The 16,298-nt window shown below is 60.5% G+C and overlaps 4 protein-coding genes across 4 annotated transcripts; 1 reads left to right on the top strand and 3 right to left on the bottom strand.

Moving 5' to 3' along the window:
• Positions 1–789: 789 nt before the first annotated feature.
• PHYSODRAFT_534076 (hypothetical protein) lies at positions 790–2,410 on the top strand (the record flags this gene model as incomplete). Its single annotated transcript, XM_009540618.1, has 2 exons — positions 790–1,389; positions 1,526–2,410. Coding segments are annotated over 2 exons (1,485 nt in total), but the record flags the coding sequence as incomplete, so codon positions are not given.
• Positions 2,411–9,801: 7,391 nt separating this feature from the next.
• Positions 9,802–11,899, bottom strand: PHYSODRAFT_261931 (hypothetical protein; the record flags this gene model as incomplete). The annotated part of the gene is made up of 3 exons (XM_009540617.1): positions 9,802–10,915; positions 10,951–11,337; positions 11,457–11,899. The coding sequence occupies 3 exons, from the start codon at positions 11,897–11,899 to the stop codon at positions 9,802–9,804; spliced, it is 1,944 nt and encodes a 647-aa protein (XP_009538912.1).
• Positions 11,900–13,397: 1,498 nt separating this feature from the next.
• Positions 13,398–13,784, bottom strand: PHYSODRAFT_533778 (hypothetical protein; the record flags this gene model as incomplete). Its single annotated transcript, XM_009540616.1, has 1 exon — positions 13,398–13,784. The coding sequence occupies one exon, from the start codon at positions 13,782–13,784 to the stop codon at positions 13,398–13,400; it is 387 nt and encodes a 128-aa protein (XP_009538911.1).
• A 1,716-nt stretch (positions 13,785–15,500) lies between these two features.
• On the bottom strand, positions 15,501–16,062 carry PHYSODRAFT_320082 (hypothetical protein; the record flags this gene model as incomplete). Its single annotated transcript, XM_009540615.1, has 2 exons — positions 15,501–15,517; positions 15,588–16,062. The coding sequence occupies 2 exons, from the start codon at positions 16,060–16,062 to the stop codon at positions 15,501–15,503; spliced, it is 492 nt and encodes a 163-aa protein (XP_009538910.1).
• Positions 16,063–16,298: the final 236 nt, after the last annotated feature.

Genomic DNA, 16,298 nt, shown 5'->3' with positions numbered 1-16,298 from the left:
CGGTATACGTTTAACGTGCCTTTGTTCCAGCACGGGTCTGTGAGGGGTGAGCACCCGAACCAGCAAACGACGGGGGGCCGCGATATCGAGGCGGCTCTACTTGCCGGCGCTTGGTGGTTCCCCTGGAACCTCGGAGAAGACGGGAGGTCTTTGTGGTTCAGAGAAATTTCGGGACTGAGTCCTTACCCAATCCTATGTCCTTGCTACTGGCTACTCTGTACTACTGCTTGCTAAGCCTACCGCTCTGGGCCTATCCCTACTTCTGTCGTGCTTGCACTGCCGTCCTTCAACCTGGTTTGCGTGGCGCAATCAAGATCTTACCTCGGCGCGTTTTGGTCGGCCGGGGTTAGGGTCGGCGCGTTTTGCTCGGCGCGTCTTGCTCGGCGCGTCTTGCTCGGCGGGGTTTAGGGTCGGCGCGTTTTGCAGAACCGGGTGCGCTGGTCGACCCGTCGGATGATTACGTGTCGCACTGGATTCTGGCACCGTGTCTCGCGGCCCATCACCCACGCCGACTTTCCCATCGAGCTTGGCCCTGCGTCGCGCCCATCAATCCGCGTCGCGTTCCATCAGCCGCGTCGAAGTCCATCACTCGCGTCCCGGCGCCTTCTTCCTCCGGCGCCCGGCGCGCCCACTTCTTCCGCGGGGTACTACACCACATTCGTCCCGCTGCCACGCACGCGCACTCCCCAGGTGGGTGTGTCGTCGCAGAACCTGCCCCGCGCCTTCGCTTCGTCTCGACACCATCGCGTTTTCTGCCCTCGCAGTCCGCTTCGCGGTACTCCAAGCTTCATGGCTCGCCGCCACGACGTCGACGTCAACGACATCGACCTGGAGGAAGAAGAGCTTGACACCGACGACCTCGAGGCCGCTGGCTGCGCGGTTTGTGCCCTCGGCGCGCATCGTCCTCGCCTCCCCGTCGCGCCCCAAGTCCAGCTTCCGGCTTCAGGCGCCCCCGTCCACTCGGTCACTGCTCTTGTCGCCGACGCGCACACTCTCCAGCGCGAGAACCAGGAGCTGCGCGCCCAGAACGAACTCGTCTCAGCGCACAATGCGGGCTTGGCTACTAACGCGTCCGTGCTGCATGACCGCAATCTCGCGATCTTGCATCGTGCTCGCGAGGGTTATCGCGCAGGCATGATCCGGCTCGAGCAGGCGCTCCTCTCCTGGGAGCACGCCGAGCGGGACTACGCCGTCCTGGAGGACCAAATGGCCGACTTCCGCGCTCGTGCTGAGCGCGTCGACGCCGCCGAGGCTCTACTCCGCGCCGAGCGAGGCTCCTCGACAGAGCAATATCGTGATCTTCAAACTCAGCTCCGGGCGGCACGAGACCAGGTCCCTGACTTGACCGCCCAACTCGCGCGCGCTCCTGCTACGCCGCCTCCCTCCACCGTGCCGCTAGCGCGGCTGTTTGCTGCACAAGGCGAGCGCGACGACGCGCGCGCCGAGCGTGACGACCTTCGCGTCGACCTCGCAGCCGCCCAAGCCGCCCTCGCTCCTGTCCAAGCCCGCGTGGCCGCTGCCGAAGCTGAACGGGATCACATGCGGCAGCTCGTGGCCACTGCCGAGCAGCAGCGCGACGCCGCTCTCGCCGAGCGTGACCACTCTGGAGCAGCAGCGCGCCCCGGCCGACGAAGAGCTCCGCGCGGCCCGTGCGTCGCTTTCTCAGAGCCGCATGGAGATCGAGGCGGCCCAGAACCTGAACGTCCCGCTGCAGGACGACCTTCGGCGCGTCAACGCGCTCTTAGTGGCCCACGCCGAGGAGCTCCGCCGCGGCGTGACGCGTATCCACGAGCTGGAGGAGTCAGTGGCTACTGCTACGACTCTCCGTGTGGCCGCCGAGTCCGAGATGGCGCGGGCTCAAGCCGGCGAACTTTGCGCCACATCTCGCGCGGCGCAGTATCGAGCTGGGTGGCTGTCCATTCGGCGGTCGTCTCAGCAGCGTCGAGGAGCGGTCGGCGCCCAGACCCATCGTCTCAGCGCTCGCGTCGCCGAGCTGGAGGAGGAGCGCGACTTGGCCATCCGAGAGCGCGACGAACGCGCTGTGGCTTGGCGTCGGATGCTTCGAGACGCGCGTCGGGGCCGAGAGCTGGCGCGGCGGGTGCGCGACGAGCTTGCCGATCGTCTCGCCGGCGTCGCAACGCGTGTAGGCGGGCAGATCGACACCGCTGACCTGGTCAGGCGACTCGAAGCCACTTTCACGGCGGAGATCGACGGTGCGATCCCCCTCCCCCCTGATATTCCTACGTCCGCAGCAGTTCCTGCGGCATCCGCGGTTCCTGTTCCTGCTTCAACTGCGTCGAGCTCTGGTGCCCGGGCGGGTTCGTCGGCTTCGACGGCGGGCTCGACGACTGGCGCTTGCCCTCCAGCAGGTCCTTCGGGCTCCCGTCCTGTTCCGACTTCGTCCGCTGCCTCGTCCTCGTCGGGTTTTCGGCGACCTCGACACGGCGCGTCGAGTCGTTCGGGTTCTCAGTCACGCGCGTCTAGGCCGTCAGGAGTGGCTTCCGTTACGTCGTCTGGTTCTTCGCCCCTTCGACGTAGTCGGCGGCCCTCTACCGTGGCCGACACTGCGGCTTCCGACAACGCCGCTGCGCAGGCCTCATCTGCAGCTACGCCCTCTGCGGCCGCTGCAGCTGCAGCGCGCGCACGAGAGGACCCGTCGCTCTTCGGCTCCGAGTCTTCGGACAGCGAGGACCAAGCGCGGCGAGCTCAGTCCAAGCGCCGCCGGCTGCATTGCCCCGGGTCTCGCTCACGGTCGCCGGCGCGTCCGCCTCCACGTTCGCCGTCACGTTCCCGGACACCCCTGCGTTCCCGTTCTGCTTCGCGTTCGCGTTCTCGCTCGCCCTCCTTGGCGTCGACGCGTTCGGCCGGCTCAACGCGTTCGGCGCACGCGGTGGGGTCGGCGCACTCGGCGGGGTCGGCGGCCTCGCGTCACTCTTCTCCTGCACGGCCGACGCACTCCTCGCCGAGAGGCCGAGCGGCAGCCGGAGCTGGACCAGGCCCTGGTCCAGGCGATTCGGGCGACTCCAGTGGCGACGACTCGTCCGCTTCCTCGTCGTCCCGCGCCTCGTCCTTGAGCACCGCCTCCAGCGGCTCGGCGGGGAGTGCTCCGGCGGCGCCCTTCTTCGACCCTGTGATTCCGCCTGCCGGAACTCCGTCTGGCTGATGGCAGCCTCGCTACGCTCCTTGGCCCAAGCGGGTACGACGTCTCCGCCTTCATCTCATCACCGTGCAGGAGTTGCGAACGCTCTTCCTGCCGCCGCCCGGCTGGATCATTCCGCACCGTGTTCCCCCCGCGCCAGCGAACTGGAACCGCGCCCTCGTGACTCTGGCCAACGTCGACGCGCTATACGCGACTCGGCCATGGCGGTACCTCGCTCAAGCCGCTTCTCTTCGCGTCCGGCGACGCGGCGTTCCGCCCATTCCTACGTCGGCCCCGGCACCACATCGAGCACTGGGCTCAGGCGTACTGGGAGTCCACCCATGAACTCTTCGTGCAGGGCGCGGCGTGGAAAAAGTGGCGCACGGCGCGCAACTCGCGTCGCTCACACGCGGGCAACCACCTCAACAGCCTGTTGCAGCTGGTGGTCGGGCTGTTCCAGCAAGGGCTCGCAGACATGGACCTCTTGCTGGACCCAATGGTGCTTCACTTTCCGCCCGCGCACACGTCGATCGGACGGTGGTATCCAGGCCTCCAGCACGCGACGTTGCAAGCCGCGCTCGACGACATCGACGCGCAGGAGCCCTGGCGCCGGTTCTATCGGACGCCGCTCACTGTGGCCGAGATGGACGCCAACGTACGCTGTCGAGTGACGCGCGATCACCCCGCCTTCCATGTGCCGCGTCTTGCAGGTAAGTTTGTCCAGCAGGTTTGAGTCTTGGCCCATCGTCGCAGTCCGTCGCGTTTAGTTGTTGTAGCCGTAACTTCGACACGTAGCCTTGATCTTTTCCCTTGTTTCTTTCCACTTCTCCACATCTTTTATGAGACGGCCTCCGCCGTCCCATCTTCAGCAACGGACTGGTCCTCCTCACTACCCTCATCCAATCCCTCGCTCCGGCCATTCCCAGAGTTGAGGCTTCCCACCGGTCCTCCCGTCGGCAGCCCCCCTGCCGACTTAGTCGCACCCGTGGGCGTTCACCCACCAGTCTCCGCCGCCTCCGCGTTCTCGTACGACTGCATCGCCTCGAACCGGTTGCGTCCCGTGCGCTGGCGCAGGAAGTCGTACAGCAACCCGCCGCAATTCAGATGGAGCTCGTCGACCCACGTCATGTCCGGGTAGCCCTTCCATTTGACTTCGAACTGGCGTCGCGTGCGCCCATACCGGGTAGCCCGCCCCTCGCGCACGTTCACGATCTTCTCGACCTCGAAGACGTCGTCCTCCAGCTCGCGCGTGGCTTCCCAGCTGTCCTCCGGCAAGAGTTCCTCGTCGAAGTCGAAGCGCTCCTCGGCCGGCACCGTCAGCTGCGTCGTGGGTCGCGACGGGAATTCCCGGACGGGCTTCAGCTTGGAGTTGTGGACGACGGGGTACAGCTGATAGGGCGTACCCGTCGTCTCGAGGCGCACTGCGAACGCGCTGACCAGCTCGGCGACGCGGAAGGGTCCGTGCCACATGTGCGCGAGTTTGCGCGCATACCCCGGCTTCACCCGATCCAGGTACAGCCAAACTTGCGAGCCCGTCGCGATCTGATGTCGCGTCGCGTTTTTAGTTTGTCGACGCGCTCTCTCTTCGACGGCCTCTCGGACTAACTCCAACGCTTGTGCCCTTGCCACCTTGTAGTGTCGCTGGATACGGAGCCTCCACCGCCTCGCCTCGGCGCCCCGCGTCGACGTGTTCCCGACGGCCAGCGTCGCTTCCAGCGTCGACCGAGGATCCCAGCCGTGCGCTAAGAAGAACGGGGTTTCATTCCTCGTCCGGTCGTGCGACGTGTTTAGCGCGAAGGTAAGACGCTCGGCGTATTCGTCCCAGTCGCGTTGGTCGACGTCCGCGATGTACATCTTGATCGCTCTTGTAACCGTCTGCACCATCCGTTCTGCAGCAATGTTGGCTTGGGGACGATAAGCAAGCGTCGCTCGCTGTCTCTGACCCATTAGTTTGCTGAACGCATTGAAGAAGTCGGACATGAAGCCCGGCTCGCGGTCGTGGCGGATAGCCTCGCTCGCGCCGAAGCGCCTGAAGACCGCCTCCTCGTACGCCTCGGCCACCGTCTGCGCGGTTCGTGATGTATTCGCTTTGACCACGACGAACCCCGTGAAGAGGTCGACCTAGACTAACAGCTCTGTGTTGCCTTTGTAGGATGCCGGCAACGACGGAATATGGTCCATGGCAATGACCTGGAACGGGTACGTCGCGACGATGTTGCCCGGCGACTCGCCCTGGATGGTCGCCGACCCTTTCCCGTCTCGCAGTCGGTGCATTCGCCGACGTAGCGCTGGACGCTTCTGAAGATCCCTGGTCAATGGAAGTGGCGCCTCACGCGTTGGTACGTGCGGCCAATACCCTTCCAGGCTCGCGTGATAGTGGTGGAGTACATCTTCCCGAAGAGTCTCCGGGATCACCAGCTTCATCATCACATCGCGATCCTCGGCGGAATCGTCGCTTCTGGGCTGGTAGTAGAGCAGCCTGCCTTCGCGCTCTTCGTACTGAGGCGCAAGCTTTTGGCAGTTCTTCACCTCGCGCCGAGATAGGTCTCCGACGTCGCCGCGGAGATACTTCTTGAGGTTGACGATCCAGACCTCTTCGTCCTGGGCGACGCGGATGCGGTCCAGGCGCAGTCGTTGCACCACCAGCTCCTCCAGGACTTCTGGAGGTCGGACCCTACGTGTTGTCGTGCGTGCGGCAGCCGAGCGCGTCGTCACCGCGAGGACTTGTGCTGTCCCGCGTCCCGCGTCCATGGCCTTCCCGGCGGGGCCATCTGCGCCGCGCGTTTTCGCGTCGCGATTTTCCGCGTCGCGATTTTCCGAGTCGAGGTTTTCCGCGTCAAGATTATCCGCGTCGGGACTGGCTGGAGACGCCATCTCGGGACTTGATGCCCGTGGTCGGATGACTTCTTCCAAGCGATTCAGCGTCTTCAGATCTTGAATCTCTTCGGGGCTGTGCGCGTTGCGGCCTCCTTGACGCTGCAGAGCTTGTCCAGCCAGCATGTCGGCACTCGCGTTCCAGTCTCGTCGTACGTGGAAGAGTTCGTGGCGCGACCATGCCTGAAGTGCGTTTCGCGTCTTTTGTCGCAGCAGCTTCAGCCCCGGGGACTTGCAGCCCATCTCGTCCCGCATCTGTCTGATGACAAGGTTGAAGTCTCCGCATACGACGAGTCGGGTGACGTCGTCGAGCTCCTCTAGAAGAGAACATCCGAGCAGCAGCCCGCAGTATACCGCCTCGTTGACCGTGAGGTCCGTCACATATCCCGACGCGGCGCGCACGATCTCCCAGTTCGGCAGCTGCCAAATGACGGCACTGTATGCTCCGCCTTCTCGCTTCGCCTTGGCCGATCCGTCAAAGCTCAAAACGTGCAAGACCTCGTCGCGCGCCACGTCGGGGACGGGAATGACTACAATCCTGGACGCCCGTCTCCGTGGAGCGATCTCTTCTAGCGCCGCGTCGACGAAGGCTCGCGGGGTAATGCTCGCGGCCAGCGCGCCGAGGAGTTCTTCTTCTCCCTTCATGGATCGGCAGATTTCCAACTTCCACGGCGAGAGGATCGCGGCCCACTGTGACAGTCGCCCCTGTAGTCCTTTGGACCGGAACAACCAGGCGAGTGTCGTGTGACGTGTCAAGACGCGGACCGGTCTCCCTGCTAGTATCGTGTAGCACTCGTTTAAGACGCGCAACAGGGCCAAGATCTCCTTTTCGACGATGTCGTAGTTCAGCTCGTTGGGCTTCAACGTACGACTGGTGAACTTCACAGGCATGTACACTTCGTCGTGGACCTGCGTGAGCACCCCTGAGATGGCCCAGTCGCTGACGTACACGATCACGACGGATTCTCGGTTCGCGTCGAAGTGCTTCAACATTGGGGTCTCGGCGAGTTTTGCCTTGAGCGCGTCGAAGGCGCGCGTCGCGTGCGTCCACTTCTCATGCCCGCGGACTTCTGGACGTGTGACGTACTCGTTGAAGTCGGTCTCCGTCAGCGAATACAGCGCGGTTGCATACACCGCAAAGTCTGCAATGAACCGGTGGTAGTAATTGAGGCTACCCAAGAACGATTGCAGGCCCTTGAGCGTGCGCGGGAACTCGAGCGACGTCAGCGACTCCAGATTCTTCCGCTTCGCCTCGAGACCGAGTCCTGAGACTCGGTGGCCCAGGTAGTCGACCTTGGACATGCCCCACTCGCTCTTCTCGACACTGATGGACAAGTGCCACTGCTCGCAGACATCCAGCAAGCGTTCGACCTTCTCGCACAGGTCGTCCCACGACGTGCCCCCGATGAGGATGTCGTCGATGTACGACCTCCGTCCCACAATTGGAGTGAATACCTGGCTTCACCGGTTCGCCGTCTTCAAAGACGTCCCGAGTGCTGCCATCCGGGGACAGCTTCATGAACCCGTAGAGCGCGTTGTCGATCAAGCGTTGGTAAATCTGCGGCGCGTTGCACAGGCCGAACGGCATACGCAGCCATTCGTACAGTCCCATCGGCGTGATGAAGGCTGAGATGAGCCGGGCCCGGTCTGTCATGGGGACGACCCAGAAGCCGCTCGCCATATCGAGGGAGCAGTACCACAGATACTTGTCCAAGTCTTCGAGCAAGTCGTTGACGAGCGGCATGGGGTAAATCATCAACTGTGTCAGCCCGTTGATGAGCCTGTAGTCAATGCAAAGCCGGATATCGACGCCGTTCTTCTTTATGATCACGACAATGGGCGACGCCCACGGCGACTTCGACTTCTGGATCATCCTCGCGCTCAGCAGCCCTTTGATCAAGTCGGCGACCTTCTCTCGAAACTGCGGCGGGATTTTCCGGACGCGTTGCGCGACGGGTTTTGCGTCGCCCACGTCGATGTCGCAGACAACACCCAGGGCGGCCGGCGGCAAGGCGTTGCCTTTGCCGATCAACCACTTTCATCGCTTCCAGATGATTTGGCGTAGCCGCGTTTCTTGTCTCGCGGCTTCCTCGGGCGGGAGTCCAGTCGGCATGCCGACCTTCAAGTCCTCGATCTTCACCTCGGCGGTCAGCGAGAGGTCTGGCAGCACTGCCATCTCAGACTCGAGATCCTTTACGAAGAGGTCGGACCCCTCGTGGATGAGGACCGCGTCGTCTTCCTCCTGCTCATCAGGTTTCGCCTCGTCGAAATTCGGCTCGGCGGGGTTTGGTCCGTCGAGTTTTGGCTCAGCGAGTTCCGACTCCGGCGATTCTTCCATCGCAGCGCTTCCAGCCACGGTCGGAGGCATGTCGGGTTCGCTTTCCACCGCCTCCTCGTCCGTATCCGGCTTGTGGTCGTCGGGTGGCAAGTCTACCCCCCTTCCCTTCGGCGCTTCCGCGACAGCCGCCAACACTGGGGTCACGGCGCGTCGCGTCCCGAGTTGTCTCGGCTCCGGGCGCAAGATGGCTTTAGGCGTCGGGTATGAGGGGCGATCCGTCATCGGTCCGTCGAGCTCGGCTGGGATCCAGTTCTCCTCCGCGTCGCGCGTCGCGCTGTACGCCAGATTCTGCCACTGCTGGTACCGGGTGGAGCCCAGTCGGACGAATTCACGGTTCCGAGGCTGGCCGTCAGACGGCGTCCACCACCCAAGCGTTTCATGCGCGTCGAGGGTTATCGCTGCGTCTCCGATGTTCGTGACACGCAGGTACGTTTTCTTTCCGACTCTCCCCTTGACAAAGGTAGTCACCCACGACTCTGCCCGTGTCACCCACAGGAACGGCGCGTTTCGATCCGGCCTCAGCAAGACTTCATGCGTGTCTCCTGGTTCGAGCCTCACAGGCGTCTTGACGTTGACCGGGTGCATCCGTGCGCCGTATAGCGGTCTTCGTCCGATCATCTGGATGTGGACCTCGTCGGGGAGGCACGCCGTGCCGTCCGCAGTGTCGATGCGCACTCCAGCGGGCACCATGAAGTTCATTCCCAGGATTGCGTGTTGGCCGACCAAGTCGCCGACCCACAGGTGCATGTAGTACACCAAGTTCCCAGCCAAGGTAATCTTGACTCTGGTTCTCCCCACCGTGTAATATGTCTCATCACGAATTCCCACACACTCTTGCGTGATCTCCGTGTCAATCAGGCAGCCTACCTCACGAGCAAAGGTGGTGTCCAGGATGGACACCTCGGCACCTGTGTCGAGCAATAACACAGCACGGCGGTTGTTCAGCTTCCATGAATCTTGGCCTGCTTGTACCACTTGTGCGGCGCGTAATGTTTCCAGTATCCGCGTCGCTCTCCTGGTTGCAAGTTGATCTCGTACAGGGGTGGTTCACGTGCAAACTCGTCGTCCGTCGTACGTCGGACCGCCGAGATTCGCGGCGCGCGTTCTTGCGTGGTACGTTCCAGGTTGGATTCACATGTATTATCATTCAGGGAAGTCGGGCTCTCACTAACCACCTCTCGCGACTTCTTGGTCACATATGCATAGACGGAAACAGGTCGCTCGTCTCGTACTGGTTTCCAAGCCAGCGAGCGTCCTAGTTTAACATCTTCTCGGCGGCCGGCGGCAGCATTCCCGCGTGTTTATTCGGGTCAAACCACTGGCGCAATTGGTTGAAGAACTCCTCCATCGGGCATTCTCCGGCTTCGTGCACGTCACCGCAGGCCTTGCACACCCTCAAGCATCGCTCCGTCGGGTGCTGGCCACCACACTTCTGACACGTCAACAACTTTCAGCAGTCTCTTTCGACATGGCGACGTGAACCACAGTGGCGGCACCGCGGGCGGTCGCGTCCCGAGTCGTCGGGATCGAAGTTGCGACGCGCCGGCTCTCCCGGTGGGGCCTGTCCCGCGACGAACAACTTGGCGCGTTCTTCGTCCGCCTCGTCTTGGTCGTACTGGCGATCGTCGCTGTCGCGACTTTCGCGTTCCGAGTCGTACTCGTCCGACGCGACGTGAATCGCATGCACGGCGCGCGCCGGCTGAGTCGGCGGGGTCGGCGCCTTTTGGCGGAACTTGTTCGAGCCGAAGAGAGTCTTTTTCTGGTGAGCCAATCCACGTTGTCGGGCACGCAGCTTCTTCTCCAGCGCCTCGGAGTCGGCGACCTCCATCAGCGTGAGACGCGAGGCGAGTTCGGCCTCCTGTGTGTTCAGCGTCCGGATGAAATGCTCGACGTGTTCGCGCTTCTCTTCAGTCGTGCCCTCGGCGTATGGGATGTTGGCCCTCATGTCCGCGACGTTGAGCCGGTACAAGTAATCCAGAGGGGTCTCGTCGGGGCGCTGAGCCGCATGGTAGTAGCGACTGGCCATTGACACGCCCTTGCCGCAGTACTGCACCCGGAATTGCTCCATCAGCTCGGTCCATGATTTCTTGACCTTCCTGGGCAACTGGAGATACCATTGGCGCGCAGGGCCGCTCATTAGATCGCTGAACTGCCCGCACACTTCTTCGCCCGTCATCCCGTCGCGCCGCACGGCGGACTTCAGACGGTTGAGCCACAGTCTGGCTTTCTCTTCGCTGGCGTCCCGTCCTGAGAATTGTTTCAGCTCGGAAGATGCTGAGAGGCGTACGCGGGCGAGGGCTACGCCGCCGGCTGTCGCCGTCGAGACGGCGGCCGCGGTTCTTGGCACTTCGATGTCCAAGTCGAACAGGTCATCGGGGCCCTCGTCCGCGTCGCGTCGAGTTCTGGACCTCGTCGAAGAACGCGAACTGACCGACTCCATGGCGACATCCGCTGCCTCCTGGGGGCGAGCCACCGTGGGTGTGGGATTCGAGGGCGGCTTCGGCCCCGTCGGAATTGCGGCCGTGTCGGCGCGCGGGGTGTTCATCACTGTCGTCTGCATCAGCCTGATGATAGATTCTCTCAAGGCCTTGGGAACCACCTCCTCGGCGGGTCTGTGCGTGTGGGCGCCGCGGATAGCTGCATGACGCGCGGCGGCCGGTTCATGGGCATGCGCTTGGGCGACTCGAAACTGCTGTCGGAGTCCACGCTCGATTGGTATCGAGGTGGAGGCGAGGGAGTGGTCGTCGAAGTCTGGGCTGGACCCGCCGAGGGGCTCGGCGCGTCTTGGCCCGTCGCGGAACTCGTCGCGTCTTGTTTGACGGATCCGGCGAGAATCGTCAAGGGCTCCTGCACGACGCGAATCGCACGTAACCAAGATTTGAGGTCCCAATCGCACAGCCTCTCCATCTCGAAAGCCCCCAGCACGAACCCCGAGTCACGCAGCGTCTGGAAGAGAGTCGGCGCGGCGTGGGCGACGCTGGTGAGACTATCGAAGTCCGGCGCCACGAAGGGGCCTGTGAAGTTGCTCATCAGCATGGTCTTGAGGAAGACCAAGATTGGGTCTTGTTCTAGCAGACGGAAGAGCTCAGAGCCGCCACGACGTACCGCACCTCTTCGACGGTGTACTGGCGCCCCGCGTCCTTGCCTTGCGGCTTGGACAGCGACTCCTCCGCCGAGTCCGGCGCGCGCAGCTTCTTCTTCGTCCTCTTGGGCGACTTGCGCTTCGTGGCTGCCTTGGCGGTGGGTTGTTGTTGGTCGTCGGCCTTTGCAGGTTTCCGACCGGTAGGACCGCGACTTGCGTCGCGGCCCTTCGCGGCTCCCTCGTCGGGAGCCGCATCGGGAACGGCAAACTGTTCTTCGTAGCCCTCTTGGTCGTCGCTGGCCCCGTGGCCTGTCGTGAAGGTTCCCTCAGAGCTCCACGACGCGACAGGTCTCTCACTGTGCTCTCTTGCGGTCGGCGACCTTCCAGCCGACTGCGCACCTGCCTCCGATGCCTCTTGGATCGTTGGCCCGTCATTCGAAGTAGTACTCCCGGGTCGCGGTACCATTGTGGAGTAGCGCCCTCGCAGAAATCTCGCGAATGCGATCTCGCACAAATTCGGCGCGTCTGGATAGCGGTCGCGCCGAGCGAATTATTCCCGGTTGTTGGAGAAGCGTATCTTCGAAATACAGGCCCAAGTCTTCGCAGGCGGCTTCGGAGTTGGGGGGGGGTTCTTGTGCTGACGCTTGTTCCTTGTCGTAGGGCGTCGAGCCTTGGGCGTGCGGCGTTATCGGGCCGGCGTTCCCGTCGGGCGTGCGGCGTTATCGGGCCGGCGTTTCCTGGGGCTTGTGTGGCGTTATCGGGCCTACAGGGGGTCTTGTACACGGCGGTTATCAGGCCAGTGCGGTCCTTCGCCTAGGCAGCGCGTTATCGGGCGCCCACCTAAACGGTATACGTTTAACGTGCCTTTGTTCCAGCACGGGTCTGTGGGGGGTGAGCACCCGAACCAGCAAACGACGGGGGGCCGCGATATCGAGGCGGCTCTACTTGCCGGCGCTTGGTGGTTCCCCTGGAACCTCGGAGAAGACGGGAGGTCTTTGTGGTTCAGAGAAATTTCGGGACTGAGTCCTTACCCAATCCTATGTCCTTGCTACTGGCTACTCTGTACTACTGCTTGCTAAGCCTACCGCTCTGGGCCTATCCCTACTTCTGTCGTGCTTGCACTGCCGTCCTTCAACCTGGTTTGCGTGGCGCAATCAAGATCTTACCTCGGCGCGTTTTGGTCGGCCGGGGTTAGGGTCGGCGCGTTTTGCTCGGCGCGTCTTGCTCGGCGCGTCTTGCTCGGCGGGGTTTAGGGTCGGCGCGTTTTGCAGAACCGGGTGCGCTGGTCGACCCGTCGGATGATTACGCGTCGCACTGGATTCTGGCACCGTGTCTCGCGGCCCATCACCCACGCCGACTTTCCCATCGAGCTTGGCCCTGCGTCGCGCCCATCAATCCGCATCGCGTTCCATCAGCCGCGTCGAAGTCCATCACTCGCGTCCCGGCGCCTTCTTCCTCCGGCGCCCGGCGCGCCCACTTCTTCCGCGGGGTACTACACCACACTATACGCCGGGTCGCCGAAAATCGTCCGTCCTTCAAAGACAGACGAGTGTCGCTCGAAATGCCGTAGCAACCCACTAGCGGTGAATACAGTCGTGTCATGACGTCTGCCCTCATATGGGCCATAGGAGTGCATACAGAGTCCGTCCGGTGTATATAAACCTGTATATTGCATAACACAGCGTATTAGCTCGGACATTTAGCTCCAAACAACATGTTAGAGCAATACGTACTTTGGAAAACCAGGCAATGCACTCTTTTGTGGCCGCTGTAGACGCTCATCTGCAAGTTGATGCCGTCTCGCATCGACTTCGGGCGGCAAATAGGAATCTTTGTGCCGTCCGGAAACGCGAACACGCCTTCAACGTGTGTGCGAGCTGAAATTGCCGCGCAGTACTGGGTCATACGCCGCTCTGCCAGTTCCGTATAAAAGAACCGCTTATACCTATCGTCCACATAGTCAACTAGTCACAATTATACAGTGTTAAATGCTGAACATAATTTAGATCGCAGCTCGACTTACCCATGCATAAAAATATCCGGCACAAACTGCTAGTAGACCGCCCGAACTTGATGGACATGTCAAGCAGGCGACGCGGATACGATAGTCTATACAGTAGAATAGAAATCGCCTCCAGGCTATTGCATCTGTCGTTGCTGCTGGTGATGACCGTCTCGGGGAGCCCAAACAGAGCCGCAAGTCTCCGCACGCCGTGGACGTCGAAGCGGAAATCTGCCTCAGCGTTGGCGTTTCCGTGCGATACCAGGTTGCACCTGACCACCGGAATCAGTGGCCGCTCTGGTGTGGTGTTGAGGCCGCAATGCACAAGCTCGGTCCAAGAGTCTTCCATGCCCATCGCCCATAGCACAAGATAAAGCTCAAGAGCTTCATCTTGGGTGAGTATTGTCCGCTTTTGCTCTCATCTCTGCGCCAGCCATGTAGAAGTACAGTAAAATACACCCGCTAAATTATTATGTCTCCTAGTGTATGTTTACAGTAAGGGTAAAGTGCCCCCTGAAATCTGTACAAGAAATTCCTCACCCTCAGCCTTAGAAATAGATGGACCGGGGTAAGGCGGGGGTAAGGCACGATCCGAAATCTCTCTAATGTCTATCGTAAGGCAAAGCGTCTTACGTTTTCCGGTCAACGCGTTTTGACGACATCTTGGTTTTTGTATACCGGTGGCTACATTGCATTTTGTCTGTCAAAACATAAGACAGTTTGTCGGACACTAGTTTGCGACATACAATTGGCCAAATGTGTTCAGGTCTACTCGCCACGACAGCGGCATCGTTGCCGCGGGCGCGGTGGCAACGTTGAGCGCCGAAACGACGCAGTTGCATGGCGCGGTAGTGTAAGTAGCCTTTTGTTCACACACACAAAGCGATGTGCATGTAGTTAATAGTTGACCGCTGACAGCAAGCTTAAAAGGATCGGCATACTGACTGCATGAACGCGTGCATGCAGTCCGTAGGGCTGTTCCACTAAGAAGTGCAGCCGTTGTAGAGCACGGAGTTACGACGACGTTGGCAGACGTAAACAAAGAGGGCCAATAAGCTCGTAACGGTACTACATTAAATGTAGTACTTTAAAGTAAGTTTTATGCATGAGCGTACATCATAGTAGTTGTGAAGGCGTGGCAGCCAGGGAACGCCGTTGCCAGCGGGCTTACCGAGATCCTCTAACCCCCTCACACCTAATTATTACAGTCCAACAACAAAATGCAACCACGTACTCTGCAACGGCGATAATCTTAGTGCCACCTACGACACTGAGGCGCGGAGGAGCTCCACTGCTGCGCGGGCGCTCGACGCGCGCCATATCGATGCTGGGCTCGATCTTCGGCATCGGCGAGTTCGAGGGCGCGCGTAACTCGGTTGCTCCTGCAACTGGACCACTGCCTGCAGCCAGTCGATGCTACAGCGTGGACTGGTTCGCGTATACGCGCTCTATCCGAATCTCCGCCTTCTATGTAGTGTTAGCACTTTAGTGTAGAAAGGAGAGTTGGTGTGGTGGGGTGAACGACAACAGTAAAGCGAAGAAACATTGCTCCAAATGGGAACAAACGGTCGCGTGATAACTGTACTATGATGTCCTACATTTCACTCCTGGCACTTATATTTAAATCTTCTAGCAGGAGGTTAGTGCATGACATCAAGATCAAAAGCCCGGGCACTTCAAGTGCGCTGCCTCTAGTAAAGGGGGCAGAATGCGCACACAAATGAAACAGTTCAATTTATTAAAAGAGTTAACTAGCCGAGAAGCAGCAACACTCAGACTACATATTACAATATTAACCAATGAAATTGCTACATTTGATTTGTCGTCAAAACTGTCTTACGAATGCTCAACACAAGTGATTGTGTTGTATTTGGTTTTCGTATTTGCGGAGTTTTTGGCACGACCCCAAGAAGTGCCCTTAACCGTTATGTAGTGTATCCTACAGGATATCGACAACCAAGCACAGCCTGCTATCCTGTAGATGCTGCGTTATGATCATTTTCATTCAGTTGAAGGTGATGAGCTGACCTAGTTACTGCCTACGTGTAGGCCTACACTACCTGAATCACGACCCCCTACGCGCTGTCTTTGTTCTTTGCAATCATCAGAGTGTTGTATCACACCGTTCATTACAGCTCCTATTCCCCATTACCCTCACTACTCGAAGCTGCAGAACTACCTCGTCCATCCTGTGGTGCTCGACGACGATAGCGAACGCCTTCAGGCGTGTCCGTGCCATTTCGCCACATATCATGCCAAATCTGGCTGCAAGTTGCCGTATTCACGGGGCCGGCAGGATCGTGCTGTCGGGCGCGCTGGCAGAGGTAGATAACGCCGCCCCCGTGTGCGTTCGAACACGTCCGGCAAATGTACGTTGTATCCCATGCTGGCTTGTGCAAAGCGCGTCGTAAGATAGAGCAAACCTTACATGCGTACTGACGTCTTTTTCGCTGGGTTGGCTCCCCCACTCGGACGGTTCGATAGCTTTCAACTTGTTCCAGCTCGTGCCTGGCAGGTGCTGCGGAGTGAGGGCGCGCGTGAGGGCGCGATGGGCTCCCAAATATAACTTCTAGAGAGATGTCACCTTCAAAGTCGCTAGGGCCGACACCCAGCAACGTCATTTGCATCTCCTCCATGAACTGGCAGTGTGTGGGTACAGGTTTGTCCCGGTACTTGCGTGCGAACAGCTTCGAGTAGATTATGTACATGTTCACCAAAGCCATATCGACCAACCCGACAAATATTGTGTGGTAGTACTTCTTCAACCGCACCGATCGCTGAATTGAGAAGCGCTGGAGGCGTTTTTGATCATGTGTATCTGCTCCTCCCATTCCCTCATTGTAGTCTCGTACCAGTTGGGGGC

This window comes from Phytophthora sojae (genome assembly GCF_000149755.1).
Source record: "Phytophthora sojae unplaced genomic scaffold PHYSOscaffold_16, whole genome shotgun sequence".
Lineage (NCBI taxonomy): Eukaryota > Oomycota > Peronosporomycetes > Peronosporales > Peronosporaceae > Phytophthora > Phytophthora sojae.
This window is presented reverse-complemented; position numbering and strand designations above follow the sequence as displayed.